The sequence below is a fragment of the Brassica napus genome, chromosome A7 (genome assembly GCF_020379485.1).
Source record: "Brassica napus cultivar Da-Ae chromosome A7, Da-Ae, whole genome shotgun sequence".
Classification (NCBI taxonomy): Eukaryota; Viridiplantae; Streptophyta; class Magnoliopsida; order Brassicales; family Brassicaceae; genus Brassica; species Brassica napus.
Genome location: NC_063440.1, coordinates 1,035,973 through 1,063,789, shown reverse-complemented (window position 1 = coordinate 1,063,789; position 27,817 = coordinate 1,035,973). Strand labels below are relative to the sequence as shown.

Sequence of the window (27,817 nt, the reverse complement as noted above, 5' to 3'; positions counted from 1 at the left end):
ACATTGAGTCCTTGTGGTTGTGGTTGCTCATTACTTGCACAACAGCTTGTGTAACATATAGGTTTCCAGCCTGCATTGATTCTAAAACACAGCAACAACAATAAGTTGTTGTTAGGCTATTATTGCGATATTAACTTCTGTGTTACAGCAAAAAACTGTCAGAAAGTAGAAGGAACGACACTAAATCACATATGTTGATGGACATACTGCTCTGCACTTGTTGGCAATATATTTTATGAAGACAGCTTTGTGCCTGTTGAATGCAAACAAACAACCTACAAATGCAATAGGGCTCCTTTAAAACAAAAGTCTGCCAGACCTCTGAAGAAAATCATGCCGTCGCACCTTTAGAAACTAACAAACCATGTCGTTTTTAAAGTTCTAAACAGCGCGTTGTTTGACAACTTCGATAAAAACAAGCATCCCTTCTTCTTCATTTATATGTTTAAAACCCTAATTTTTGTACACAGTTGGCTTACCTTAAACCTTTTCTCCGATTTTGATTTGACGGACGATTAAATCGGAAGAAGGATGGTTTGGTTTCAATGCGAGGACTGTGGAGCGAGTCTGAAGAAGCCAAAGCTCCCGACTCACTTCAGGACGTGCCGTGCCTCAAGGGTCTCTCCTCCCTCTTTCTTTGATGATTGATTGATTCTTCTGTTAAATCTCTTCGCTTTTTTTGTTGTTGCTAATAATCATATAGTTATCGTGCATCGACTGTGGAGAAACGTTTGGACAAGATAGTGTACAAGGACATAACCAGTGCATTACCGAGGCTGTAAGTACTTTTAACAACAAGTTGGCTTAGGTTTTTTTTAGGTCTTTGCCTATGTCTTGTAATAAAGAGATTGAAGAAATGTTTATTTTTTTTTCCTGTGTGTTTTAGGAGAAGTATGGTCCAAAAGGGCTGTCAAAGGGCAAACCTGCAAAGCCAAAGGACGGCTCGAAGCAACAGCCTGACTTTGATATTAAGGTTGGCTTGTCAAATCGGTATCCATGGTTTTGTAGGTACTCACCTTCTTTCTACCTTATATCTCTGAGTTAAGGATTTTTTTTACATTCTTTGGGTTCTATAGCGTTAATGTAGATTTGTTTTGTTGTTGGTGCGAGTTATTAGATTTGATAAGTACATGTTGTTGAGTAGTGATTTTATCTATGTCTTGTTGCAGCTTATGTAACACAAGTGCTACTAGCCAGCAGACTTTGCTTGCCCATGCTGAAGGGAAGAAACACCGAGGAAAAGCAAAAAGCTTCCATGCTAAACAACAGGGATCTGACAACCCTGTGGTGGTGGATGCAACGGAGAATGCTTCTAATGGTGTTACGGAAGAGAAGAAAGAAGACTCGCATGTTGAGAAAAAGAGAAAGCTAGAGACTTTGGGTGAAAACAACGGAGAGGTAGTTCAAACTGAAAGTGAAGTGAAGAAAGCGAAGAAGCAGGATCATGAGAAGAAAATCAATTGGAAGAAGTTGATCACATCAGCTTTGAAATCTGTACGTATCTCTATCAACTTATTGATTCTCTCTCGTTGACTACTTGCAGTATTATTGGGATATGAAACACATCTACGAATCTGTATTTGATACAGAAGGAAGATAAAACTTTGAAGATGAAGAAACTGAAGAAGCTCGTCCTGGAATCTCTTGTGGATTCAGGCATTACTCGAGACAAATCCGACGTTAGTGAGGAAATAGAGCTTAAGGTTAGTCAATCTCATTCTGCCTGTTTAATGAATCTCTTTCTTCCTTTAGAATAATTTTCACAAGAGATTTTTGCTGTTTTCTTTCTTGCAGGTGAACTCGAGCTCCAGATTCACAGTTGATGGCAAGTACGTGAAACTTGTGGCTAAAGATTGAATCCGATTCTTGAGGCAAGCGACAGCAACAGTTAAATTTTTGCCATTGTGATTTAGTATTATTGTCTGTACCAAGTTTTGCATTCTCATTATGGTAAAACATTGAAACAGTTTTGAAGTGGTGACTTTTTAATTTTTATTCGAGTAGACTCGTAATGAACAAGTGTTGGTTAGAAAGTAAAGGTCGTGTCTAAGGATTAATGATCTCATTACATTTACTTAAATATGTAAATGGCATTTTACTTCAAGGAGTTACATTCCTTCTGATAAGGGCAATGAGGTTCAAAACGTACATAACAAAATTTGATGGTAGAGTGACCTTTCTTAATGGAAAGAGAAACTGAATTTTAGTAAGGAGCACAAAATGTATTATGTACAGGAAGGTAAAATGGTCCTGAGGTTATGAAAACAACAGAAAAACCAAAGAGCAAAGAAGAAAAAGACCATATATATATATTTGTATATATCACTACAACAGAGTTATAAGAAGACGAAAACGAAGCCCTAAGAAGATGAAGATGAAGTAAGAATCTATATGACCTAATCTCATTCAAGGAAGCAAAACTTTTCTTCTACCTTTATGGTTTTCTTTAGTTGTAAACTAGTATAACCAACAAGACTATACAGATATAGATGGAGTAAGAGTGATATGTAACCTCAAAACTTTATATTCAGCCCTGCAAGATCATCCATTGGCACTCCAAGCTCCAAGATATCGAAATCTTCTTCCTCGTCCATGTTAAACCATGAGCTAATATCACCTGGTTGTGCATCAAACTCTGGACCTCCTAAGCCATCTGGTATTTGTAGCTGAGAAAAGTCTAGAATGGGCTCTGTATCCTCCAGTGCCTCCAAATTATCATACTCACCGTTTGCTTCATTTGAGTTAGGTAATGGTGCTTTGGGTTGCTCCGGAATCCTAACAAATGAAGATATCTGATTTGTCTCCTGCTTCGGCTTTGCTTTCGGTTTTCTTTCACCATTGGTACTGGACAGGGAAGGCCGACCGATCTTATTGGTCCCGCTTCTAGATGAAGCCTGACCTTTCCCATCTCTGTCCCTCTCACTTCTCTTTCCCTTTGTACTACTTGAGAGTTGTGTCCCAATAATACCAACATCATCAAGAAGTAACTCTCTCTTCTTGACCCTATTGGACCAAACTGTATCTTCTCTCCCTATCGTTCGCTCTCGTAAAGCATTTTCAGCATCAGAACAATTGGCATAGTTCTCCAAGTTCTGCCCAACGCGTGCCAAAGAAGTAGAGCTTGGCTGTGAGCCAATGGGTGCTGTCAGGGGAAAAGGCATTAGGACTCAAATTAGTAGACCGAATATGTATGTAAATAGAAGCCGTTATTTTAGTAAATATATCGTACTTGAAGTCGACGGATTATCCTCCTTGTCCGCAGGAGCTGTTGCCAACCTGGCGATGAACATATCCTTAATTTCAGGCTCACTGAAGCAGCTTTTGCCCGTCTCTTCGAATTGACGGCATCGTTCAAGCGTCCTTTTAACAAAAGCCGATGCAGCCTGCTTTGATATCTTGTTAGCGGAGTTTTTTCCAGCAACGGTGTGATGACGCCGACTTGCCTGTACAAGAAACGAGACAGAGTTATCAACCAAGAACCTTGGAGTTAAGCAGATAAGTGACTTTGGCTAGGGAAGCAAGAAAAAATGCTGGAGAGGAGCCAGTTTTGGGACAATTAGTTAACCTTGCTTTTTTCATATGCCATCTCGATGAGTTTATCATAACCAAGCTGATCTAACTCCCTATGTAAAGGAAAGAAGCACAGATCAAAACCATCAGATCATAATCCATATTCACAAAGGCGAGCACAAAACGGAGAGTAAGGGAAAATTCATACTTCTCTTGAGTTTCTCTCATCTCTAAGGCAGGCTTTAATAGCCTGTCAACCATCTCTTTCTTCTTAGAACCCTGTGAGAATAACATAGAGACACCATTAAACGTTTTCCCCTGGAGAAAGTAAACATGGGACATACAAATATTGCTTTTAGCCTTTTACAAGGGTTGCTTATGAGAAGTCAAAATCCACATAAAGTACTTAAATAAACCCGCAAGGCAGACAAGAAAACCATAATCAATCAATATTATAGTATTTGATGAGAAAGAGACCTCCTTGCAGATAGCCTCCTTCAACTTTTTTATTTCGTCAACGATTCCTTCATCCTCCACGTTTGAGATACTAGGCTGTAAGAAACACACAAGAACATCATATCAAGAAACTTTAGCAAAAATGTATATAGCAGTAACAAGTTTCTCAATAACTAAGATACTAGACTGCATACCATTGGTTCTAAGGATATTCCAATAGACTGAGCTTCCAGATAAATCTTTTCATCTATCCCCAATTTATCATACGGAATGTTTGAGAAGTCAATGGGTGAATGATCTGAAAATTTGTCATTGCAGTGGTAGGCTGAGTTATTAACGCCCTTGAACAGAATTGCATCCTCTGATTCATCATGTTCCAGCCATTCATGGTTTCTAAACCCATTATTCATCAGAACACTGAATTCTGAGTGGTCATCAAGATCATGCATGGCCCCAAACTCATCAACTTGGAGATCTTCATTAACACTCATCGAGTCCTCAGAAATCAAAGCTGATAGCAATCTATGGTATAGTGGAGAAGCCTTAGAATCGACACTGCGAGTTGCAAGTTCCTCAGGATATAAATCACGGCTATCAAAGTCAGGGGGTGTCAGCACAGGTGAAGGACCCATGGAGAAGAGTTCTCCCTGAAAATGGATGAAAAAGCAGTCCATTATTAACCATCTAAAATGTGTTGAAGTTTACATGCTTGGTGCTCCCATTAACAAGTCCAACAGACACTTCACACCGTTTCTTTTTACTTTTTTTTTTTGGGATTCCCTTACCTTTACATTAATGGGGTGCAGATAAATACGGGACCATAAATCATAAGGAGCAAGCATAGTGAAATTATTGGTACTTATTTCCATGTATAATCCAAACATTAATTTCCCTTGAAGCACATTTCTAAGCAACTATACTTAAGCCAGAAAGAAACCAACTAGACTATTACAGTATTAGTTCAGGACGTCAGGTGTAAATACTTATAACTCAATAGAGATATATCTGTCAAATATCCTTAACAATAAGATCTGAGAATGAAGTAAAAGGTTTCACCTGGTGCTTCATAAAGTTAATATGATCGTCGGATATAAAGCAAAAGTAGCGGTCCATTTGCTTCCAGAAAGAGTTGGGAAAATTCTGAGCTGCATCAATGACAAGACAATTCAATCCAGAAACAAAAGTTGAGTATACAACCTAAAAGTGAACGAATAAACAATATTTTACCAAAATTTACGGCTGAGTTAACAGCCGCTTGTAGCTCCTCATGACCATCATCTGAACCGGCTAAGAAACGTAAGTAATCCATAAATAAAGGAGACAAGCGAGCAAATTTTTTAAAACTGAACTTGTTTTACCATGAAAATCTAGTGGTGAAGCATTTGTTGCCGTAGCTCTCTGACGACTGTAAGCCTTGCGATCAGATAGTTTCCTAGTGGGTGGACGGCCCACCTTACTGCACAGAATTCACGAAGAAATCTATGAGATAAACATCATGGAGTCCAAAAAAATTCAAACACATAAGAAAGAAAATTAGAGGCTTAAAATAGGAATGATCTCTACCTTTCACTCTTGTCCAAGATAGTTCTTGCACTGCGAAGCTGTTTCGTTGTTCCAACATTCTTAAGTTTCTCTACTCCCACTGGGTTGAGAGATCTTGTGGAAGAAAAGCCGCCACGGCCCGTCCTTCCTTGCCTTCTCACACCATCCCCAATCTCTTCACCAGAAGCACGCTTGTTACCTTTTCTTGATTGTAAAGCAGGGATAGACACTTTAGGAATATTATGTGCAGCTTTCCCATCAACCTCATCAGACTGTTTCCCCTTGTCTTTAGACTTGATCTCAGGGGGACCAGATTCTTCACTTTCTGACAAAGCTGCTGTGGAGAAGCTGCTTTCACCTCTTGTTTTCAATTGAGGAGAAGCAGCTGGCGAGCGTTTATAGAATTCAAACCCAGTGTCACTACAACCAGCATCTGATATATTATCTAAGTAGGTCTCGTCCTTATTAGAAACAATGGGAACTAAACTCGTCCTTCTTGCTGTACGAGATATCTTTTGCGGTCTCTGACTGGCCCATTGAGTGACAGGCGGTGACGAAGACCGATTAGATGTCATACGCTTCCGATGTGTAACCCCTGACACGGGCGGAGGCTTATTTGTACAGCCAGAGATATCCCAGTCACTTGGGGACGGAGGAGTGTAATGGAGTCCTGGAGACAGTTTCGGAGGTAGCCCTGTTCCTGTTCTAGGCCCGCGAACTGAAGCATTTGGTTTTGTGTTTGAAACCAGACTTGAGGAATTGAATTCATCGTGAATATTGGACCTTCAAAGAACCCAATAGAGTAATAAGTATACAGAACAATGAGCAGAAACAATAGTAGCTAAAACATCAGAGAGATGATATGGTAAATTGAAATTTTATAATCAAGGTCCATGTGATTCATGGATGTAAATGATTAAAAAGATTCAAAATGTGTGACTACGGGTATAACACATACTTGTTGACAGCTCTTAGATTCACCCTTTCCTTATCTGAAGCTATGGAGCGTTCTCTCTTCTCAAGGTACAAAGAATTATGATCAGAATCGCCCCTTGACAGTGGGGAATACCCAGCCAAGCTTGCCTGCTGAGAGAGGTTATCAGATCTACCATATTCAGTAGCTCCATTACCAGCCACTTGCCTACAAAAATATTAAACAGGAGACTTTAACATATAGAATATAACCATTGAAGTAAACAGAATCCAGCTGATCGACAGGAGGTGAGAAAATAAGGAAGTAAAACACAACAAAGTGATCAGTTATATCAAATAAAAGGATCCCAGCATAATTTGAACCCTTGAAACCATAATCTTCCCCACTTCAATGGATTAAATCATCTGCATCAAGGTCATTTCTTCAGTAAAAAAAAAACACCGGTAAAATTGTCAACGTAAAACCAAGGGAGATATTGTTGGCGGAAGTATACACCTCACACTCATGCATCTCCAACATAAAGAAGTATTTTATGGCTTAAAACTCATCAATCCAGTACATACTTCCATAAGTTCAGATAAAATAGTGCAACTAAGGAGACAGTGAAGAGCAATTAACCGAAGCTAGCTAAGTACATCTAAGCAGAGTAAATCGGAGAACATACCTCTAAGAACATGGCAACAATCAATAAAAAGGATAGTAAGTAACAGCACTGGACAATATATGTTGACTGCACCAAAAAGCTATCATGTACACACAATAGGCCGTACCTTAACATGTTCGAGTCACCATTCAATCTCGTCCGGGAGTCACCCATTGACTTCTGTTGAGTGCTCTGCTTCAAGTCTCGATAACCATCAACCACTTTACTTGAAGCCAGGTTCGGATGACAGTCCGTTTTAATACAGGAGCGTTTTTTCTTCATCTTTGACTTTTCCCAACCATCAATACCAAGTGAAGTTCGTTCTTCACCCTGAACTGCATTATGATTAGCCAGCCGCATTATTTCTTTATCTCTGTCTACAGCAGCAGCTGACTGTCGAACAACAGAATTGCTTCGAACATCCATCTGCACAACAAAATAAAAAGATTTAAGGTTTTTCAGAAGCAATAGTGATGGACTTGTTGTAAGAAACCTAAATTTAGAAAATAACATTAAATGCAAATTTTATAAACTTCTATCAAAATTTTCAAACAGTTTCATATCAAATAAATTCAGCTCAGAACAGTACTATGATAAGTGAGAACCTATTAAATATAGGAAGGCAACTGCTATAATATAAATCAACACTTACAATTTTCATGCAATTCGAAATAAATAAAATTACTACTTTTGGTAGCAAATTGCTTCAAGTAACGAGTTTCTATACTTTATCCAAAGCTACCATTTGTTACCAGTATCCATTTTTTTCACCAAAACTTGTTCAAACTATCCACTTTCCCAGTAACCAGAAGCATGCATAAAATGCGGACAGAGAAGTGCAATATAGCATATGAGGGTTACTTGTTCAAGGACGAAACAAGATATCAACTAAAACAACTCCATCGGGTAATACATTAAATGAAGTTTTGCCAGGAATTACCATGGAAGTACGTGTTCGCTTATTTGGAACACCACTTTTAGGTCGTTCATCCAACATTTGCTGGTCAAGCTCAAAACCACCAGCCAGGAGGGTCTGACCTTGAATGCCCATTTTGCTTAGCCCTGATCCTGATGCCAAGCGATCACCAGAGAAACCTTCTGGTCGAGACCTCTTCTTTGTAGGAACACTTGGGAAAAACTTGTTAAATACAGAAGAAGCTTCGTTGAAAATTTTTACCCGCTCCCTGCGACCAAAAAGGGTAAAAATTAGCCAAAAGAGTACTTCAATCAAACACAAGTAACTAACTTGTGTGGTAGTTAAACTACCTGGCCTTGACATTGTTTTCGCGCAGACTAGCCTTTAGTCTTTTGATCTCTTCTGGAATTAACTTCCCTTTCAAAGCAGTACTAGGAGACTCGTCTCCTTGTATTCCAAGAGCAAAATTAACATGCCGCTTAAAGTCACCTTGACGAATAGACTTGTGATCCGCGGCAACCACCTTAGGATCAAAACGCAAACACTGGAAGAAATTTGTAACATCGGTTTGCGCTAGTGGTGAAGTGCCCCTCAACATGTTTGGATGAGATGATGGGGCAGGACGTTCAGGAAAGCTACTTGATCTTTCCATCTGCGCGGCAAAGTTAGATCTGTATAGAGGCGCAGCGGAAGAATAATCAAACTTCCCAGGTGCTGACATTCTCGAAAGTGTTATGTAAAACTAAAATACACAGTGGAGTATGACAAGCTGTAGCACATAAATGCTACAATTATTCTCAGCTCTCAAATAATTAATTTAAGATGCACCTGCAATTGAACATAAACATCAAGTAAACGCCATAAGCCTTTTCATGTAGAATTTGAACATGAAAATAATCAATAGTAAAAGATCTCTTGAATTAACTTAAATTACAGCTACTCTGCATTGGCCTAGTACTTATGAAAATTAGAACTCTTAAGTAGCAAATTTGAACTAAAAGGAGAATGAATCTTCAATTAAGCCCTAATTATCTCAGAATTAAAAGATGGAAGAAACGAAAACATACCTCAGGAATCAAAAACCAGAGGGGTTGAGGAGGATTAGATCGTTACGTAAAGAGCTCGAACGTCTGAAATTAAGCAACGTGGTTGCCATGAGAGGACGGGATCGATCGTAGCGGAACCAAACCAAGGGCCTTTGTTTCGTTGCAGCATCGGCGATGAAATCGAAATTACGAATATCTCCTCAGGTATACGTGGCCTTTCCTTGGTAAGTTTGTAAACATTACGAGCCGAGCCGGCTCCCTCCAAGCAAACTATTATATGGGCCGGCCTCCTCTGCTTTTCGTCGACGAATTCTGTTCACAAAATAATTAATCACTAGATTAGTGGTGTTTTGATAGAACATTAGACAGTGAACTTATATTAGCTAATTTACTGATTACATTATTTGTATGATTGATTTTACTACCTTTACAGTTGACAAGTGTGATTATTCAAGTTTTAATTAGAAGCATTGAAAAGAGCAAATATAAGTAAGTATCCACAATGGGCCAGGAAAAACAAACAAAGTAATTAATTTTCTTAAAACATTCATTGTTTATGTGTCATCACCATCACCGTATTCATTCTCACCAAAAAAATAATATAGTTTTAAGAAATTATGACATGGCATCACTTAATTAGAACATGTATAATTTACTTTAAAAAGTTCATAATTTTGGCAAAATTTTTAAATATGATAATAACTTATAACTTTACATCACTTATTATATTAAATTTTCTTTAGACCTTTTGTCAAGTATTCCGAAATATAGAAATACAGGAAAAACAAACAAAATAATCAATACTATTAAAAGGAAAGGAGTCTAAAAAATCTACTATAAAAGTTGTTTGGACCATTTCATTTAACTCATTATTTTTTAGTTTTACCTTAAATTTATACTAACAACGTTACCATATATTTCTCTAACAATAACTTAGTCAATTCTTTTATTTATTTAAATCTCACTCCTAAATTCTAATCACTACTATTACTATTACTATATTTATCATTTTGATTTTTAATCGTAAAAACGTTGAAACTAATGTTTTATATTATCACGTTGATCATATAATATATGATTTAAAGCAAGATAAATTACAAGACATATAAGTGTACATTCTAACTTCATCTTTCGTTTATAATAAAGTAATCATATCATATATAAACTTTCCCACTAAAATCTCATATCATATACTAAACTTTCAACCGTCTATAGTTTGATAATATTTTCATATTTAAAAATGATTTTTCTCAATATTCATGTTACCTTCACAAAAATGAAGAAATTCATTGGTTCTATTAAAGCTAACCCGACTTCACGATATCAATATTGATTATTCAAAATTTTGAAAATTATTTGTTTAGATATTATACTTTTATATACTTTTCACTTAAAAAGAATTAATACGATTAAAATAAAAGAGTTTTAAAAAATCTAATATAAAAAAGTTGTTGGAATTATGTATAACTATTTATTATTTTTCTGATAATACATTAATCATTCTAAACATACAATATTTTAAATATTTTTAACAGATCTTAATATTATTTCTTATGATACCTTTACTCAGAAAAATATTTCATCAACCATGTTTTTGTACAATAACGTTAAAAATCTATATCAAAAAGTTGTTGGACCTGATATGGACGTAATGGGTCCACATCTGTTCGGATATTTAAAATCCTAAAAGAATTCGAAATATATAAAAAATCTGAAAAATATCCGAAACACGAAAAGTATTTGAAACTCCAAACAAATACCAAAAAAATTTAAATACCTAAAAATTTAAAATCTTATTCAAAATCTAACACAATGAACTGGAAAATACCCAAAATTTTATCCAAATACCTAATTGTTTTTTAATTTGAAAAATTTACCTGAAATCAAAACTCTAATCGTAAACCAAAAACTTAAAAACAATATCCATAATACCGGAAACATATTCAAAATATCAAAATATACCTAATAAACACATATTTATGATCAGGTCAAGGGTAGGACCCAGACTCAAACAAAGACCTGCGGGTAAAAAAAAAACACAATAGGTTATCTTCTCTCGACCGGAACTAACCTATAATTTTGGGTCGGTTTAGTTTATTTTTTTGATGCGGATATAATTCTCATGTCGAAAAGAAACTTACGTAAAAGTGTACATATAAAATCTCAAATAAACTAATTTGTAGATTATATAGCTGTTAAAAATTATATTTTTCGATATAATAAAATTTTGTATTATAATATAACTCAACAACCCCGCGCTTTCCAAGCGCGGGTCAAAATCTAGTTAAATTTCTTAAAACACTAATTGTTTATTTCTCATGACCGTATTCATTCTCACCAAAAAAAATAATATAGTTTTAAAAAATTGTGACATGGCATCACTTAATTAGAACATGTATAATTTTCTTTAAAAAGTTCATAATTTTGGCAAAAAAATTAAATATGATAATAACTTATAACTTTTACATCACTTATTATATTAAATTTTCTTTAGACCTTTTGTCAAGTTTTCCGAAATATAGTAATGACTATTTTTATTTATATTTCTGAATTTTGGTATAAAACTAAAACAATATAATCAAATGAACTTTTTTGTTGATAGTTAATTAATGATTTTAATTACATTTATCCGTTCATTAAGTAAATTAACAAACAAATTTTTACGAGTTTAACATATTTTAAATAAAATAAAATTCAAAACTTATTAAAATTTATATATATTTAAATATAAAATATATATTCTTAGCAAATATAATTTAATTCTATAGAAGTTTAAACAAATATGTTATCCTGTTAAATGAATTGATAAATTTATTAACAAGAGGCAAGAGCTAACAATATTTACAAACAGAAACAGAAAGGAAGATGATCGAACTGGTGTTTGGATATTGCTAACAATAACAGTAAACACAATGGCGGGAAAGAAACTGCCACAAGGAAAACGGCCGTACAAGAAAAATACATGAACGGCCATTTCTGGGCATATAAAATAAATCGCCACGAAATAAAAACAAAAGGCAAAACAGAAGCTGCTGAAAGAGAAAGATTCCTCAGGATCTTCTCTTTCCTATGCAATTGCAAGCAATTATTGACTGTACATTGCCAAAGAAAATAAAGTTCAATGGATCAAGAAACACACAAAAGTTGCAGAGGAATGTTTTGTAGAAGAAGAAGAAGAAGAAGATGATGACTTAGATTGAGTCATTGTTGTGAAGCATCAACGGTAGAGAGTAGTGCGTAATCAATGGCAGAGTCACCTGAGATTTAAAATGAAGTTAAGGCATGGAAACTTAGTCAAAAGCATATTTTTGGAAAACATGTAAGTGCTATAATAACAAGGCTTACTTCGGGTGGAGTCAGTTGATGAGCGTGGTGGCGAAAGGCTTCCTTTAATATCTGCATTCAAGAAACTATGAGATGCGTAGCTCGACAGTGCGCAAGATAAATGGTGTTAATCAGAAAACAAAGAAGAAGAGTTAGCACCTAAAGAATGGTGAGAGCTACGGACAGCGTCAAAGTTTCTGTATGTATATCCCACAAAATTGATATTTTGAGGGGTTATGCTCACCTACGATCACAGGACAAGGTCTGGTAAGTAGAGAGCAGTAAGAAGATACGATTTTCCTTAAGAATTGTGGGTACCTTCCATGAAGGTCCAGATCCTGTTCTTGTTGGTTTTGGACAATCCACCTAAGGAAGAACCAGAAGATGATATTGATGCCTCAGTTAAAAGAGATAATAAGAACTTGATAATCCCTGAGATGGTAGTTCTTTTTTTACCTCATCGAATTTCATGAAATTCTGGGTATCAAGCTCTCCATTGACTACTGGCTTGAAAGCTGCATCCATCTCATATAGCTTTTCCCATTCCACATCTTTGAACCAAGGATGAGCCTAGATGATGTGTCTTGTTTTGTCAAGATATGGATGTGACAGAGAAGAGAAGAACAAACAATGTTTGTTTAAAATATATTTACATACTTTGATTTGCTCAGCTCCGGCTCCATGAGAACCAAGCCTATGATCAGAATCGCAAAGCAAGCTGCAAATGAGATCTCGTGCCTCAGGTGTCAACCTTGCATCATCTGGGAATACAAGTTGAGTTCTCCAGCTCACGATCTAAAAGCACATTATGCAAAACATTGGGAAAATGCACAGAAATGTCAATGTATTTAAGATAAATAAATTGTGCGAAGATCCTGACAGTAATACAGCAAAGCAACTTGGAAATGTTCAACACGTCCTCCATTTATAACTATCTCAGCATCAATGGGATCCTTCTTAAAGAAAAAAGTGAAAATTACTGTAATATAGTAGCAAAGAGACCTTTCTACATGTTGTCACGGGGTCATCTGAGTAAAATGGGGGATAACCAACGAGCATCTCATACATAATGGCTCCCAAAGACCACCTGCAATTAAATGAAATGTGTACGGGTCGATGAAAGGAACTAGAAACATGTCAGATCAACTAGTAGATGCTCCTTAAGTTATGAAACAGAAAGAACAGATAATAAGAGGCACAGTTCTACGGAGAATAATCTAAAAGATATTCTCAGTGACCCACCAGTCACACTCTACACCATATCCCTTCTTCAGCAACACTTCAGGCGCAATATAATCAGGGGTACCAACAGTTGAATATGCCTGTTTCAAAACAAGAGCAGGCAAAATCCAAAGAAGCAGTTTAAGGCACTCCCCAGATGTGATACGAGTAAAAGACTACTATCATAAACAGAGTTTGGTTCTATACCAGTTTTCTTCTGTTTATCTGCCAATGCTGCAGCTGTTCCAATGGGCTCTTCCAACGCCTTCCACGGCGTCCTATTGAGCAGTTCTCATCATCATCGATTGATTCATTTGTATTCTCATCATTCAAAGGCTCATTTACGTTCATGGCCGAAATGTTTCTACAATCGAGAGGCTTACAAAGACCAAAATCTGACAGCTTCATATGACCATGCTTGTCCAACAGAAGATTGTCTGGTTTTATATCCCTACAAAAGATCCAGTTTAACGCTGCATTCATCTAAATGAGACCGGAAAAAGAAAAGTTAGACCAACCTGTGAACATAATTATGCTTATGTATAGACTCAATAGCCAAAATACTTTGTGCAATGTAAAACCGAGCGACGGTCTCAGTCAAAGTCTCTTCCCTCATAAGCAAAGTCATCACATCACCACCGGACAAATACTCCATGATAAGGTACAAGTATTCTGGATCTTGGAACGAATAGTAAAGCTTCACAATACAGTCACTAGCAACTTCTGCTAGCAAGTTCCTCTCAGATCTAACATGCTCAACCTATTTAGAAGGATCAACCAAAAGGGTATCTTAGACTTGTATGCTTATATATAAAAGCAAAGAGAGTAAAATGAGATGATTCGTAAGACTCACTTGCCCCCTACTAAGCATTTCAGACTTCTTCAGCTTCTTCATGGCGTAAATGTTGCCAGTCTTTTTCTCACGGCATAGCCTTACCTAAGAAAGATCCCACATTTACCAAAAAAAAAAAAAACAATTAAAGTGGGTCTAATGCTACAACTACAAGTGTTCAAAGAGACTAACCTCGCCGAAAGCTCCTCTACCAATAATACTGAGAAGATCAAAATCATCAACGCAGAGCCTGTTCCTCATCAACCTAGTATACTCAGTCTCTTTCCTCTGCAAATCCTCAAGCAACTCGAGTTGTTCTTTCTCTGATACATCTAAAGATGCTATCTTTTGTTCTAGCACCAAACGCCTGCAAATCAAAACGAAGCAAACGTTCATACAGCTCTTAAAACAACACATTGTTGTTCTCTTAGGAATATAAACGAACAGATGGTGTGCGAAAAACAAGGTTCCACCTTTCTTTACGTTGCTGGATGTGTCTCATGCGTTTGTTGTAATGGTCCTCGATATACTTCTTCGCTGCAGCAACTTTCTCCAATGTCGAGTTCGAAACCAACCCTTCATCCTCAAAACCCTCCCCAACCTCCGACGTCATCTTCGCCGCCACCTCCTCGTGATCCGTTTCACTGAAACTCTCCATCTTTTCTTCTCTCCCAAGAACACAAAAATAAAACAATTCCTTTCCCTCCCTCTCTCTCTCTCTCTCTCTCTCTAAATACAGAGACACTTTATCATTTCTCCTGCAATCATCTGTGAAAAAAGGTCTCTCTTGTCCATCGATCAAAACACAGAATGTACAAGTTTGGATTTCAGAAAATTTGGAAACAGTGAATTACCTCGAATTCTATTGGTTTTTTCTATTTTTGCTATTCAAGAAAAATATAGTAAGCTATATTTTAAAAGCATTCCACAAATCATGACCTGACACGTAGATAACTAATAGTGGATGATGAAATGTATTTTTATTTTCTGACAAACTTGGAAACTTGGAAATCTATTTTTGCTTCTTTTTTTTTCCTCTTACCTTGGATTTATGTTCCTTTTCAAAAAAAAAAAAGATTTATGCTTATCACATTTCCATAAAATGCATAAAAAGTTGTTAGTTAAAAAGCTGTAATATACAGTAAGGAAAAAAGTATTCACTTTATTTTTCTTAACGCTAGTCCATTGTATTAGGAGTTTCCATACTTCAAATTAACTTTATATTTTAAGTTTCACTGTTCAAATATATTATAAACTAGGTGTTTTTCTATACCATGTACAGCAATAAAATTTTACTAATATTATAGGTTTTATAAATTTTTTACCAATATTTTAATATAAATTTGATTTAATTAAAAATAAAATTAAGAGAAAATATTTTTTATTTTAAATTATATTAAAATATATACACATTTTAATGTTAGATAGATTTTTATCTATTTCTTTTGGTTAAATATATTAAATCAGTTTGTATAATATTAATTAAATTTGATATAAATTTTTTTATAATTATCAAATATTAAAACTAAACAGTATTTATAAAATTTGTAGATATATAAAAGAAAATAATGATATTATGACTAAAAATTTATAAATTTTTTTTTATAAAATTGTAGAAATTTTTGAAAATTTTATTAGTAAAAATTGTATGGTTATAAAATATAGAATTAAATAATATTTTAAAGTTTGTAATGTAATATTTGAATAAATTTATTTTAATGATGATATATGAGTTATTACTATATATTTTAAAAAGTTTACCAAGAATATAAATCAACATTAAATGTAATGTATTAGCTACTACCATATTCTAAAACATTTACCAAAAATATTAATCAATACTACATGTAATTGTCCATGTCATATTTAGCATATTACATGTCATCAATTTTAGTAGTCATGTCACAGTTTCTGTGAAAGTGTGGTTGTAGAAAGAACATGCATCAAATCACTTCTCAAATAGTGTATAGGAAATTTTGTTATTTTAATCCTTTCAATTATATATTGATGAAATTGTCAAAAATAACTCAAAACTTGATTTAAACACTTTCTAAATATCTTAAAAGTTTAATAAAGTATTTTTGCTTAGTTATTTGATTATAGGATCTGGAAGACTCACAGAAGACTTCCCAAAAAGTCTTCTAACATATCCCACCTAAATTTTAGTAGAATTTAGTGTTCCCATATAAATTTTAGAAAATTTTAGGTTTCCCGCCTAAATCAAAGTCTTCCAGAAGTCTTCTAGACGAAGTCTTCTAGACGAAGTCTTCTCATGTATTAGATCTTAAAAGTAGTTAATAAATTTTATGAAAAATATTTTGAAAGAGAAAAAATCGAAATCATGTATTAATAAACATTTCTAAATGATGAAAATTTAGTTTTACTAAATTTGAATTATTTTTAACATAGAAAGAACATGCATCAAATCACTTCTCAAATAGTGTCTAGGGGATTCTGTTATTTTAATCCTTTCAATTATATATTGATGAAATTGTCAAAATAACTCAAAACTTGATTTTGAATACAACAGTGTACTTTAAATTCAGTCAAATGCAAAAGTAACCCAAAAAGCTAGTGAAATTACAACAACCTCCTTATGACCAAACAAAAAACATGTATTGAGTTTTACCATTATAACCTTCCACATGAAAAAATTTCTTTGTTCTTTGTAAGTCTTTTCGTTCAATATATCTTTAAAATAATTTAAATTTTTTATTAAAAATATTTTGAAGGGAAAAAAATTGAAATCATGTAATAATAAACATTTCTAAATGATGTAAATTTAGCTTTACTAAAATTGAATTATTTTCAACGTAGATGAGTGAATGTAGATTAACTCATGATAGTCATTGGTTTAGGGTTTGGTAACATATCTTATAGTATTGTTAGTAATTTTACGGTTAGATTTTGAAATCTTTTTTTTTTTTTAATTTGACATGTATGTCTTTAGTGACTATCTAATAACTTGATTTAAACACTTTCTAAATATCTTAAAAGTTTAATAAAGTATTTTTGCTTAGCTATTTGATTATAGGGTCTGGAAGACTCACAGAAGACTTCCCAAGAAGTCTTCTAACATATCTCACCTAAATTTTAGTAGAATTTAGTGTTCCCATCTAAATTTTAGAAAATTTTAGGTTTCCCGCCTAAATCAAAGTCTTCCAGAAGTCTTCTAGAGGAAGTCTTCTCATGTATTAGATCTTAAAAGTAGTTAAAAAATTTTATGAAAAATATTTTGAAAGATAAAAAATCAAAATCATGTATTAATAAACATTTCTAAATGATGGAAATTTAGTTTTACTAAATTTGAATTATTTTTAACATAGATGAGTGAATGTAGATTGAGTCATGATAGCCTTTGGTTTAGGGTTTCGTAACGTATATTATAGTATTGTTGGTATTTTTGGGTTAAATTTTGAAATCTTATATTTTTAACTGTTTTTAGTTTGACTTATATGTGTTTAATGACTATCAACTTGTTTTAAACATTTTCTAAGTTTCTTTTAATTTTTTTTTAACGCTGATTTATTATGACATAACGTTTATGAGAAAGATTACATAGACAAATCGATAACCGACAATACTACCTGCCTTATGAAGATCTACGCCTAACTGCATCATCTGAGCCGTCCTATGAAGATCCATTCATGACCAGATTTACTTGCACCATGTTGAAATTTCCTTGTAAATCTTTCTTTTTGTAGTCTGCATTAATAAATCGCTCTTCTCCAGGACTTGAAACTTGGATTTCCTGTAATCTGCAAGAAATTGCATAGTCTGGGGTTCGAACCCCAGACCTGGGCGTAGAAGTCTTTAAACCTTAACGAATAGGCTACGGTGCTTCCACAAGTTTCTTTGAAATTTAAAGAAGTGTTTTTTTTTTTTGCTTAGTTATTTGATTATAGGGTCTGGAAGACTCCGAAAAGTCTTTGGTTTAGGGTTTAATAACATATGTTATAGTATTGTTTGTATTAGGGTTAGATTTTGGAATTTTAAAGTTAATTTTTTTTTGACATACATATGTTTAGTTTTGTGTATATTAAACACTTTATAAGTTGATTATGATTTTAATGAATTGTTATTTGCTATTTAGTTAGTTATTTGATTAATTTATGGTTTGGAAGACCCAGAAGTGTTCTCAAGAAGATTTCGAGAAGAACGAAGTCTTCTAGAAGTCTTCACATGTATTTGATTTTACGGTCTAGAAAAATTCTCAATAAGTTTTCTCTTCGGTGACTTCCCAAGAAGTCCTCTGAGAGTCTACCAAGAGTCTTTTGAGAAGTCTTCTAAAGTCTGATTCAAATATGAAATTTAGTATATTCAAAAGCATTCAAATGGCTTCAAAACATAGAAAGTTTCAAAAATACTTTTTTTTTCCATTTGAATGCTTTTAAATAATGTATTTTATGCTAAAAGACATCCCACGAAGTCTTACGAAATTTTCTACCCGAAGTGGTACAAATTTTGGATATGTATTTTGTGTGGTTTATATATTAGATTCTAAAAAGTTATAGATTCAACCTAATGTGATTGTTTTGCTTATTATTTAAGCATAAAAAATTATTTATGAAGCTTTATGTGTGTTTGAAACCTTTTGGATATGCTGATTTTTAAGATATGAGTCAGACTTTGGAAGTCTTCTCAGAAGACTCTTGGAAGACTCTCAGAAACTCTCGGAAGACTCTTGGAAAGACTTCTAATATATTTTATGCTAGAAGACTTCCGAAGTCTTATGCCCAAAGTGGTTACAAAGAAATGATGTCAAGCTGAATCCAAACTTATCTATGTTGAGGAATGATATCTAGCTCCATGTGTAATAGTTTTTTTTATGGTATGTTTTATGATTTGTATGTATACTATTTTTGTTGTGAATTCTTTTGTAAACTTGAAGAGATGTTAATCAAAAGAACTTGGTAAATATGTTCATGTTTTGCCAAAACTACTTGACATTATTGAAATTATTAATACAATATACCAAAAAAAAAAATTTAACCATTCTACTCACTCATAACAAAACACAAAAACTTAGTTAAATTTACTAAAACTAAGAGATAAGACTTCATAAGAAAACTTAGTCAAATTCACAAAAGATCAGACTCGAAGTTTTAGTGAAAGTTAAAATTTTAAATCTCATGAAAGTTAAAAATTATATCTTATGATCTAAAAATGACACATTAAACCACATGACTTGATATTCTTGAAGTTACTTAACACTTTTGAAAGTTAAAAACATACCTTGAAGTTAGTTAACATTCTTGAAAATCTAACTTAGAAGACTTCTCCTGATGAATTGGGTAGTTGGATAATTGGATAACCGAAGAGAACCATCTAATTATATGTATATAATAGAGATCCATTAAGTGAACTCTTTTTATGGATCAATCATAGATGAAATTTCAGAGAATTTGGATAAATTTTATTGGATAGTATTTATTTTTTATTTGTTTTAATAAAGTAGTAGATTTAGATCCGCACAACCGTGCGGGTGTTTGTTTTCATTTGTCTATACATAAATTATTATTTTAGAACATAAGTGGTATATAAATTTAATGTTAATCATATACTTAAATTTTTATATAATTATTTCAAATACAATAATTTTATAATGTATATATTATAATTAATCAATTGTTTAAAACCGTATATATTTGTCAGTTCTTATTATATATTTATCTTATTGTATTTGCATTTAGTTATTAAGAAAATTAATGTATTCATGAGAAAACATATTTGAAAATTATTTTGTATTTAATTTATTCTAAATTCTGACCCATTTTTCAAAGTCGGGTTTCTTTTTACTAATATTTTTTATACATATTCATTTTAGATAATATATTATTGTATATACAAAAGTCTAACATATATTAATTTTTAGACCTGGGCATGGACCCTAGGGACACGCTCAAATTGGCAAAAACTGAGTCAATACTTTGGGCTGATGCACATGTATTGATCGGAAATAGGATAGTATCCAAGTCGAGGTTATGACTCTCCCATCAATTCCGGAGAGATGGTGTTTTACAGATGGTTCCTAGAAAGAGAATGAGATTTTCTCCGGGCAAGGTTGGCTGAGTACTTAAGAAGGTTTTGATGGGCTGTTGGGAGCAAGGAATATCCGGGCTTGTCTATCTCCTCTACATGCAAAGATAAAAGCACTACGCTGGGCAATGACATGCATGAAAAACTTACGCTAATTTCAGGTTGCGTTTGCAACGATTGTTCTCAGTTGGTGAAAATGATTTCAGAACCAGAAAAATGGCCAGCATTTGCAAATTATTTGGAATATATTAAGACCGTGAAAGAAGGTTTCACACGATCAGAGATTATCTATGTACCAAGGATGCAAAATTCAAAAGCGGATAGCCTAGCACACAGTGTCAGGAAGCAACCGTCGTTTGTCGTTCACATGGATCAAGATCTTTCGGAGTGGTTCACAGAGTCAGTATGAGTCGGTAGTTTGATGTCAAAATTTTTTAAAATTTTTAGACATGTATTATATAGTTTGCTAATTTTAAGCCGTTCTATCATCATATTATATTTTAAAAATAAATAGTTTATATTTATGAAAATAAAATTTATAAATTTATAAGTTGAATATACTTTTATCATATTTATTTAAGTATAATAATTGTATTTTAACCCGATCATGACTATAAAGTAGATAAAATAGGATATAATTTATTTATTTTTTATTTTATAAACGATAACTTAAAATACATTAAGTTATTGTTAAAATATTTTTACACAGATTTATTAGAATTTTTAAAATATAATATATATTATATTTAAAATGAAAATATATGATTAAAATAGTTACAAAGATTTTATATTATTAGCTTTAAAGAAATACATGTCAATTTTTATACATGTAGTATATAGTTTGTTAATGTTAACTCATCTTACCAACGTATTAGATTTTATTTTTGAACATAAGTATTTTATACTTACGAAAATAAAATTTATAAATTTAATACAATTTTATTATATTTAGCTCAATATAATAATTTTTTTAATAAGAAATTATTATAGAGCTAAATATAATAAAATTGTATTAAATTTATAAATTTATTGATGACAAAAAAAAATTTCTTTTAAAATGATTAATTATGATTATATAATAAATAAAATATTATACATTTTTTTATTTTTCATTTTATAAATGATAACTGAATATATTAATGTGTAATAATATTTCAAACAAGTTTCGAAATTAGTGGAAATATTTAAATATAATTTCGAAAATGAAGATCTTGTAAAAATCTTTTAAAACAGGTTTGTTAGAATTTTAAAATAAATATCTCTATACTATTAAAATGAAAAGATGTCAAAAAATATTATGATTAAAGTATTTTAAAGATTTTATGTTTATTAGTCTTAATAAAATACATTTAGTAAGATTTCTAAGTGATGGTCTAAATTAAAAAATCACACATTAAAGAAGTCATGACTTCTATTTTAATATATAAGATAAATCAATAACTAGTACATGTATAATTTTTATACCATTTATCTATTTCAAATTTCTAATTCAGTATCACACTGATTGGTGCACAAGAACATAATAAAATTAATTTGAAAATTTGAAAACTATGTTTTAGAAAGAATAATAATATTTTTTTATAAATTCTGGATTTTATGTAGAGGTCACTAGGTCAGACATAAATTTATGGTAAATAATATTTGATGGATGATTTTGGATTGCATTTTTATAAGAGAAATATCATATGATAATCTTAAAAACATTGTTATCACAAATATAGAACACAATGATTAAATAACCAAAATATGTTGCATTATAGAGGTAAAAATCAAGGTCAGTTTCCATCTCTCTCTCTGTTTTACTAAAATTACACTCTCCTTGATGTTTAATGATCCATTATCTTTCTTCTTTGTACTCGTAAGATACATAGATGTTTTCAAATGGCTTGTTCTATCTACAGAAAATGTGAAAGCTCAAAATCACTGTTATATTTATAATGCTAATGTTAAGTTCATAATCATTTACTTGTCCTAGTCACTCTGTTGAATGAATTTCATGTGTTGTAACTTGCAGAGGGCCGGTGTGGTGAGACAGGAGCTTGCAAAGCTCAACAAAGAGATTACTACTTGATGGGGTTTTTGAGATGATCCTACGTCTCTAGATTTATTGTTGGTACAATATTTGAAGAATTTTGCAAATGATAGTTCAGAACTTGAAATCTTTTTGCTAATTTAGGCATTTACTGCCCTCTTTTAATGTCGTATCTGAATTCGAAAACCCAAACTGAGTATCTACTAATACTAAAAGGGGGATATGAGCTACGTTTAACCTATCCACATAAGCTACAAAAATCAGCTTATCATAAATCATTTTTGTGCCATGTCATCGTCGAATTTGGTCTTTCATTTTGGAGTTTCTTAACATCTTTAAACAGCCTAATTAAGCCCAAACCTTTTTGTCATCCCCGACTATCCCACTTCGTAATCACTTAATCAAATTCTATGCACTTCAGAGCGATTCCAAGAAGAAATGCTGGGAGAATAGATGAATCAGTATTCAGCTATTTTCTGCATATTTACTTGAGTACAGTTTGTCATCTGCATTTCAGCGATCATCCGTAATCTCTGAATCGAAAATTTGAACTCTTTGGTATCCTTCTAAAAGATGAGATTCGTCAACCAGAGTTGTGGCTGCACACCAATCTCTCTCCAATTGATTGCATGGGGAAGCCAGGACAGCTCATGCTTATAACCCACGACCTATACTTTCTCCTGAGATCATTCTCCACCCCTATAAATAGCAGACACCGCCTTAGCCATTTCTCATGATTAGAACCTTAACTATAGTAGCTCGAGAAAGTCGAAACCCTAAGGTAAATTTTTGTTCTTTAGCTTTCTTTTTAATTAGCTTTTCTTTTCTTTTCTTTTCTTTATTTTATTAATTAGAACTTAAATATCCTCTTTTATCTTATCCTTCGTGTGTCTAGATTCCTAAAATTCTAGAGTTTTCCCGATAAAAGTTTAAAGTGAAGCCGACTGTGAGATAGAAGTGTTTGCACTCTGACCACTTAACCAGTAGCTTTACCGAGTCGGTATCCGGTCCGGTTTTAAAAACATTGATTAAAACTATAATTAGTGTAAATCTTATAAATCTCAGATTGGTCCTGATTAAGTTGAAGCTCTACAATATGAAAACATCATACATGCCTCATGTTACCAAGAAATATGCAACAAACCTATAATGTATTTTTCATTCTTGTAGGTTTACAAAACATAAACCAAATCACATAACTCTTTCTTTCTTTATGTTCCACCACAACCACATAAAACCTACAACCCATATATGTACACGCATATAGTATAAAAACATTACAACTCCAATATTTTCTTTTGAAAATTTCCAGAGTGAGAAATCAACCTGTTATATTAACAACGGCATTAGAAAACCGGACTCTTGATTTCCAATCGTGAATAGCAGACCGGAGTGTATTGTTTGGTGTGAGCTTGAAGTGGTCGAGCTTTTGTCGTGTTACTGGTGAAATGTTGTGTTTCTCAAGCCACGCTAAGATCGCTTTCTTCTCATACGTGAATCCATCAGCTGCAATCTCTGGCTCCTCCATTATCTCCTGTTTACAAAACAAATTAAAAATCAAAACCGGTTTGGACTTTTGGTTACTAAAAATCATGTACAGAACCGGGTAAGCTTGTACTCACTCGTAAGATGGGACAAAAGTAATGACTTGGTGCACGTAAATTGCTTCGTTCTTTCTTTATCTTTGAATTTGCAGTCTCTACAAGTCGTTTCAAAACCGGTATAACCTCTTCTTTAAGATCCGGTCTATCTCGGCACCGAAACTCCGCACATTTTAAACCAATCCGTGCCAACTCCTCGGTTTCTGCCAAAGGCCAATCTGTAACCGATTTGTCTAGCATTTCGGTTAGTGTTCCTTTATTAACCGCATTTTCGACGGCATGTACAAGCCCGTTTGGCTGACGAGCCGTCAACAGTTGAAGAATGATTATCCCGAACGCATAAAGATCCGACTTGAGTCTAATCGTTCCGGTACGATGGTACTCCGGGTCAATGTAATGCAATGTACCAGCAAGAACCGAGTGCCGGTACATTGTTACATTATCAGGTGCAACATCCGTAACCAGCTTGGCTAAACCGACGTCTGCGATTTTGCTCACGTAGTTCCGGTTCAACAAGATGTTTCCCGGTTTTAGATCACGGTGAACAATCGGTTCCGGTTTAGAACTGTGTAAGAAGGCTAAACCGCAAGCTACCTCGAAAATAACCCTAAACCGGATAAACCAAGGCAAAGGCGGTTTATTTTTCTGGTGAAATATGTATTCCTCGAGGCTTCCATTTTCCAAATACTCGTAAACCAGACAACCATTCTCCGGACAAGCTCCTAGGAGAAGAACCACGTGTGGGTGTCGGAGCTGGCTCAGAACCTCAACCTATATAGTAATAATACCAAACCGAAAAATTAAACCGGATCAAACCATAGAAACTGTACTTTAAATGTTAAGTCACAAGCCCACCTCTTTCAAGAACTCTTGTTTCTTCTCCGGCGTATCTAGCCGGACAACTTTAACAGCCGCTGGAGTACTATCAAGGCTACACCGGTAAACTTTACCGTATCCTCCTTCTCCGATCACTTTCTCCGGCGAGAATCCTTCGGTGGCTATAAAAATCTCTTCGATTGTGTACTTCCTGTACCGTTGATCCGTCCCTAAAAGCTGGTCAATCACTTTCTTCTTCTCCAAGTAATTCTTTAAAGCATTAACCTCCGCGATTTGTCGCTGACAGTACTCTCTCGCAAGTAACGCTTTCGCTGCTTCTACCTCTTTAATCGCTTTCATGTGCCGCTCTTTCTCCAGCGCCGCGGTTTTTCTGTGCAGCACTTCTTTCTCCACAGCATTGTTCACTCTTCTAGCGTCCTTGGAACATTCAGACGACATTACTTGAACCTAGCAGAAAACCCAACAGAATCACTTTACTTGAAGGACAAGAAACCAAAATAATTCACCAGAGGTCGCTTAGTGTGAATGTACCTTGTTTTGTGTGGAGAAAAGCTCTTCACAAGCTTGTTTATATTTAACAACTGTATTTTGTAACTCTTTTTTCAAACGCTCTACCTCTGCTTCAATCTCAACCTGTCAAAACAAACACCAAGTCTTCAAAACTCTTTCTTCCTTCTTAATAGTCTCATCATTGAACCAAAAGATGATGTTAAGTACCTTCTTGGATTTTCTAGATGTTGCGGGTGGCGGACTAGAGTCTCTTTGTTCCTTGACAATGTTCTCAATACTTGACTTTTGTTCCGATGTTTCATCAAAATCTGAGTAATTTAGCTGTGGAATATCTGATCCTCCACGGCGCCTTATAACATCTTGAACTGTTGCACTAGAAGCCTTGCTACTTTGAGGTGTTTCCGGTTCCCTAATAGCGAGGCTTAATGCCTCCAATCTCAACTCTTTAGCCGATGCTGACCTCCTTGTGCCTACCTCTTCAGTAACATAAGAAAAAAAAGAAAAATTATAGCCTGCATAGAGATCATAGAGTATACATAATACAAGTATGCATTATCATTTTGTATATTTAATATGAATCTCTTAATGATTGGTGCATCTGTTTGTTGTATATATACAAGTTAGAAACATAAATTTTATCCTGTAGTTTATTTGAAAATTTTGAATATGCATTTAGCCACACCATAGTATGGATATTTTATTTTTTTTAAATTACCTATTGATTCTCCAGGAACAGATGAAGTTTGAGTCTGTACAGTGTGGAAGCTAGCCGCCCCGTCTTTCAGGAAACGCCGGGCGGTCGCAGCTGCTTTTGGACTTGTGCACGGCGCTGAATAATTAGACGGTTAAACACGGTTAAAGAGAAGTGATCTAGCAACAAAAATGCACAGCATAATGCATAAATTAGATAATCTTTTTGTTTATTTTATACCTGCATTGATTAGTGGATCCATAGATTTTGTAGTGATTCTGTCTCTGCATACAATGTATACTTCACATGTTTCGGGAGCGTATGTTAAGACAGTCAATGGCACTCCTGGACTTTTTGCTCTCCTAAACCATAATAATCCAGCCGGTTAGTGTAAATAACCGTGTTATAAGGAAAACTAAACCAAACAGAGCTATTTTACATACCGTGTGAATATGTTTGAATTAAATGATCCCATAACCAAACTGTTAACTCCTGATTTGTATATGAATCGTAGAAGCGCTTTTGCAGGATCATCATACTCTATCAAGAGAGTCTCTACCTGACACTGAAGGTTAAATATTTCAGGGATTTTTTACAGTATGACCCTAAAACTTGTATAGGTTTATAGATTTAAAAATGAACCAACCTTGGTACGATTACTCTTGCACATTTTCAAGAAGGGAACGAAGACTGTTTCAAATTCTTGTTTCACGTCTCTCACATACATTTCCACCAATCTCTCCTCCACTTCCTCCAGGGGCAATCTCTCTCCGTCTGCAGCAAACGCCATTAGCATAAACATTAATCTCCAGAAAAGGTATCGCAAAATTACTAGTCGATCCAAGATCAAAATTACATTAATCAAATATCAAAGTTTGATTGACGAGAGTATATTAATAGGAATATGACTCAATTTCCATGTTACCAAATCATGAATGTTACAAAACAAATCTCTTGTTAAATGGTTTTTTAAAGAACTTATAAATATTTTTGCATTTTACTAAATTCATCTGGGAAAATGAAAAGAAACAAAGCAAAGAAACATGTGAAATGTTTGAATGAGAGACTTACTAGGGGTAGGGATAGTACTAATGGGTGGGATGACATGGATCATCACAAACCGATCAGCCTTAGGTAAAAGGTTATCGACGGCCCACCGTACTGCGCGGCGGCTTCCTGCTCCTCCCAACTTATCTCCGATGATACCCTTCACGGCCACCGCCACATACAACTCACCCTCATCTGCCTTTGGACCACCACCACCACCGCTGCTCATCTCTCGACCCTTTTGCGTCAACATTTCCACCATCTATATCAATTTACTTACGTATGGCTCAAGTAACCGAAATATGTAAAAGTAGATTGGGATTGATACGCTTTTATTTCTCAAAAATGGGTTCGGAATATGCTGTTGAAGAGATGGGTATCTCTGATCACGACTATATTGTATACAGTGTATATATATGGATGGATAGCTTATGACCAAGTGGTAATAATTAAAAAAAACATATGTATGATGATTGGCTTAGCTGTCTATCTGGAATAGTTGTAGTACCCCACTGGTTGGGACGTAGCCGTAAATTTTGTATATTTTGGCTTGAAATTATTATATTTTCAATTTCTTGTAGCTTTTGAAAACTTCTAAATAATTGTTTGAGAAAACAGAAAATATGACTGAAAAAG

General features: G+C 34.0%; 4 protein-coding genes across 7 annotated transcripts; 1 reads left to right on the top strand and 3 right to left on the bottom strand.

The window, feature by feature from the left end:
- The first annotated feature begins 353 nt into the window (after positions 1–353).
- Positions 354–1,995, top strand: LOC106357609 (UBP1-associated proteins 1C). 2 transcript variants are annotated; one of them, XM_013797285.3, is made up of 6 exons: positions 354–618; positions 704–778; positions 887–1,008; positions 1,170–1,494; positions 1,593–1,703; positions 1,795–1,995. In XM_013797285.3, exons 1-6 carry the CDS (start codon positions 532–534, stop codon positions 1,855–1,857), a joined length of 783 nt encoding a protein of 260 aa, XP_013652739.1. In that variant the 5' UTR covers positions 354–531; the 3' UTR covers positions 1,858–1,995. The 2 variants fall into 2 exon arrangements, with proteins under 2 accessions (XP_013652739.1, XP_013652738.1); XM_013797284.3 differs by having other exon boundaries at positions 395–618; positions 1,590–1,703.
- A 286-nt stretch (positions 1,996–2,281) lies between these two features.
- Positions 2,282–9,292, bottom strand: LOC106357608. Of its 3 annotated transcripts, none has more exons than XM_013797283.3 (15): positions 9,069–9,292; positions 8,352–8,829; positions 8,026–8,269; positions 7,213–7,511; positions 6,467–6,649; positions 5,530–6,291; positions 5,325–5,422; positions 5,194–5,253; positions 5,023–5,111; positions 4,161–4,613; positions 3,988–4,062; positions 3,719–3,789; positions 3,566–3,623; positions 3,230–3,443; positions 2,282–3,142 (listed from the first exon to the last, which is right to left on the bottom strand). In XM_013797283.3, the coding sequence occupies exons 2-15, from the start codon at positions 8,720–8,722 to the stop codon at positions 2,514–2,516; spliced, it is 3,606 nt and encodes a 1,201-aa protein (XP_013652737.2). In that variant the 5' UTR covers positions 8,723–8,829; positions 9,069–9,292; the 3' UTR covers positions 2,282–2,513. The 3 variants fall into 3 exon arrangements, with proteins under 3 accessions (XP_013652737.2, XP_048593128.1, XP_048593129.1); XM_048737171.1 differs by having other exon boundaries at positions 5,194–5,244; XM_048737172.1 differs by having other exon boundaries at positions 8,352–8,672; positions 9,069–9,284.
- Positions 9,293–11,840: 2,548 nt separating this feature from the next.
- On the bottom strand, positions 11,841–15,425 carry LOC106357607 (serine/threonine-protein kinase tricornered). Its single transcript, XM_013797282.3, has 13 exons — positions 14,898–15,425; positions 14,617–14,791; positions 14,446–14,529; positions 14,111–14,352; positions 13,800–14,043; positions 13,614–13,693; positions 13,374–13,458; positions 13,029–13,166; positions 12,828–12,941; positions 12,690–12,737; positions 12,531–12,615; positions 12,393–12,443; positions 11,841–12,304 (listed from the first exon to the last, which is right to left on the bottom strand). Exons 1-13 carry the CDS (start codon positions 15,080–15,082, stop codon positions 12,249–12,251), a joined length of 1,587 nt encoding a protein of 528 aa, XP_013652736.2. The 5' UTR covers positions 15,083–15,425; the 3' UTR covers positions 11,841–12,248.
- An 8,204-nt stretch (positions 15,426–23,629) lies between these two features.
- Positions 23,630–27,817, bottom strand: LOC106357606 (U-box domain-containing protein 34). The gene is made up of 10 exons (XM_013797280.3): positions 27,206–27,817; positions 26,781–26,908; positions 26,578–26,699; positions 26,375–26,496; positions 26,159–26,272; positions 25,651–25,919; positions 25,465–25,566; positions 24,952–25,380; positions 24,118–24,867; positions 23,630–24,029 (listed from the first exon to the last, which is right to left on the bottom strand). The coding sequence occupies exons 1-10, from the start codon at positions 27,441–27,443 to the stop codon at positions 23,817–23,819; spliced, it is 2,487 nt and encodes an 828-aa protein (XP_013652734.2). The 5' UTR covers positions 27,444–27,817; the 3' UTR covers positions 23,630–23,816.

Coding starts and splice junctions, on each gene's coding strand:
- LOC106357607 (XM_013797282.3), bottom strand. CDS start 15,082: ATGGAGAGTTTCAGTGAAACGGATCACGAGGAGGTGGCGGCGAAGATG. Junction 12,738..12,827: donor ATTTCATGAAATTCGATGAG/GTAAAAAAAGAA, acceptor GTTCTTCCTTAG/GTGGATTGTCCAAAACCAAC. Junction 12,444..12,530: donor TAGCTCTCACCATTCTTTAG/GTGCTAACTCTT, acceptor TCTTGAATGCAG/ATATTAAAGGAAGCCTTTCG.
- LOC106357609 (XM_013797284.3), top strand. CDS start 532: ATGGTTTGGTTTCAATGCGAGGACTGTGGAGCGAGTCTGAAGAAGCCA. Junction 779..886: donor ACCAGTGCATTACCGAGGCT/GTAAGTACTTTT, acceptor TGTGTGTTTTAG/GAGAAGTATGGTCCAAAAGG. Junction 1,009..1,169: donor CGGTATCCATGGTTTTGTAG/GTACTCACCTTC, acceptor GTCTTGTTGCAG/CTTATGTAACACAAGTGCTA.
- LOC106357608 (XM_013797283.3), bottom strand. CDS start 8,722: ATGTCAGCACCTGGGAAGTTTGATTATTCTTCCGCTGCGCCTCTATAC. Junction 5,423..5,529: donor ATCTTGGACAAGAGTGAAAG/GTAGAGATCATT, acceptor AATTCTGTGCAG/TAAGGTGGGCCGTCCACCCA. Junction 3,790..3,987: donor AGGAGGCTATCTGCAAGGAG/GTCTCTTTCTCA, acceptor TTATTCTCACAG/GGTTCTAAGAAGAAAGAGAT.
- LOC106357606 (XM_013797280.3), bottom strand. CDS start 27,443: ATGGTGGAAATGTTGACGCAAAAGGGTCGAGAGATGAGCAGCGGTGGT. Junction 26,497..26,577: donor AATTCAAACATATTCACACG/GTATGTAAAATA, acceptor ATTATGGTTTAG/GAGAGCAAAAAGTCCAGGAG. Junction 25,567..25,650: donor CATCTAGAAAATCCAAGAAG/GTACTTAACATC, acceptor TTGTTTTGACAG/GTTGAGATTGAAGCAGAGGT.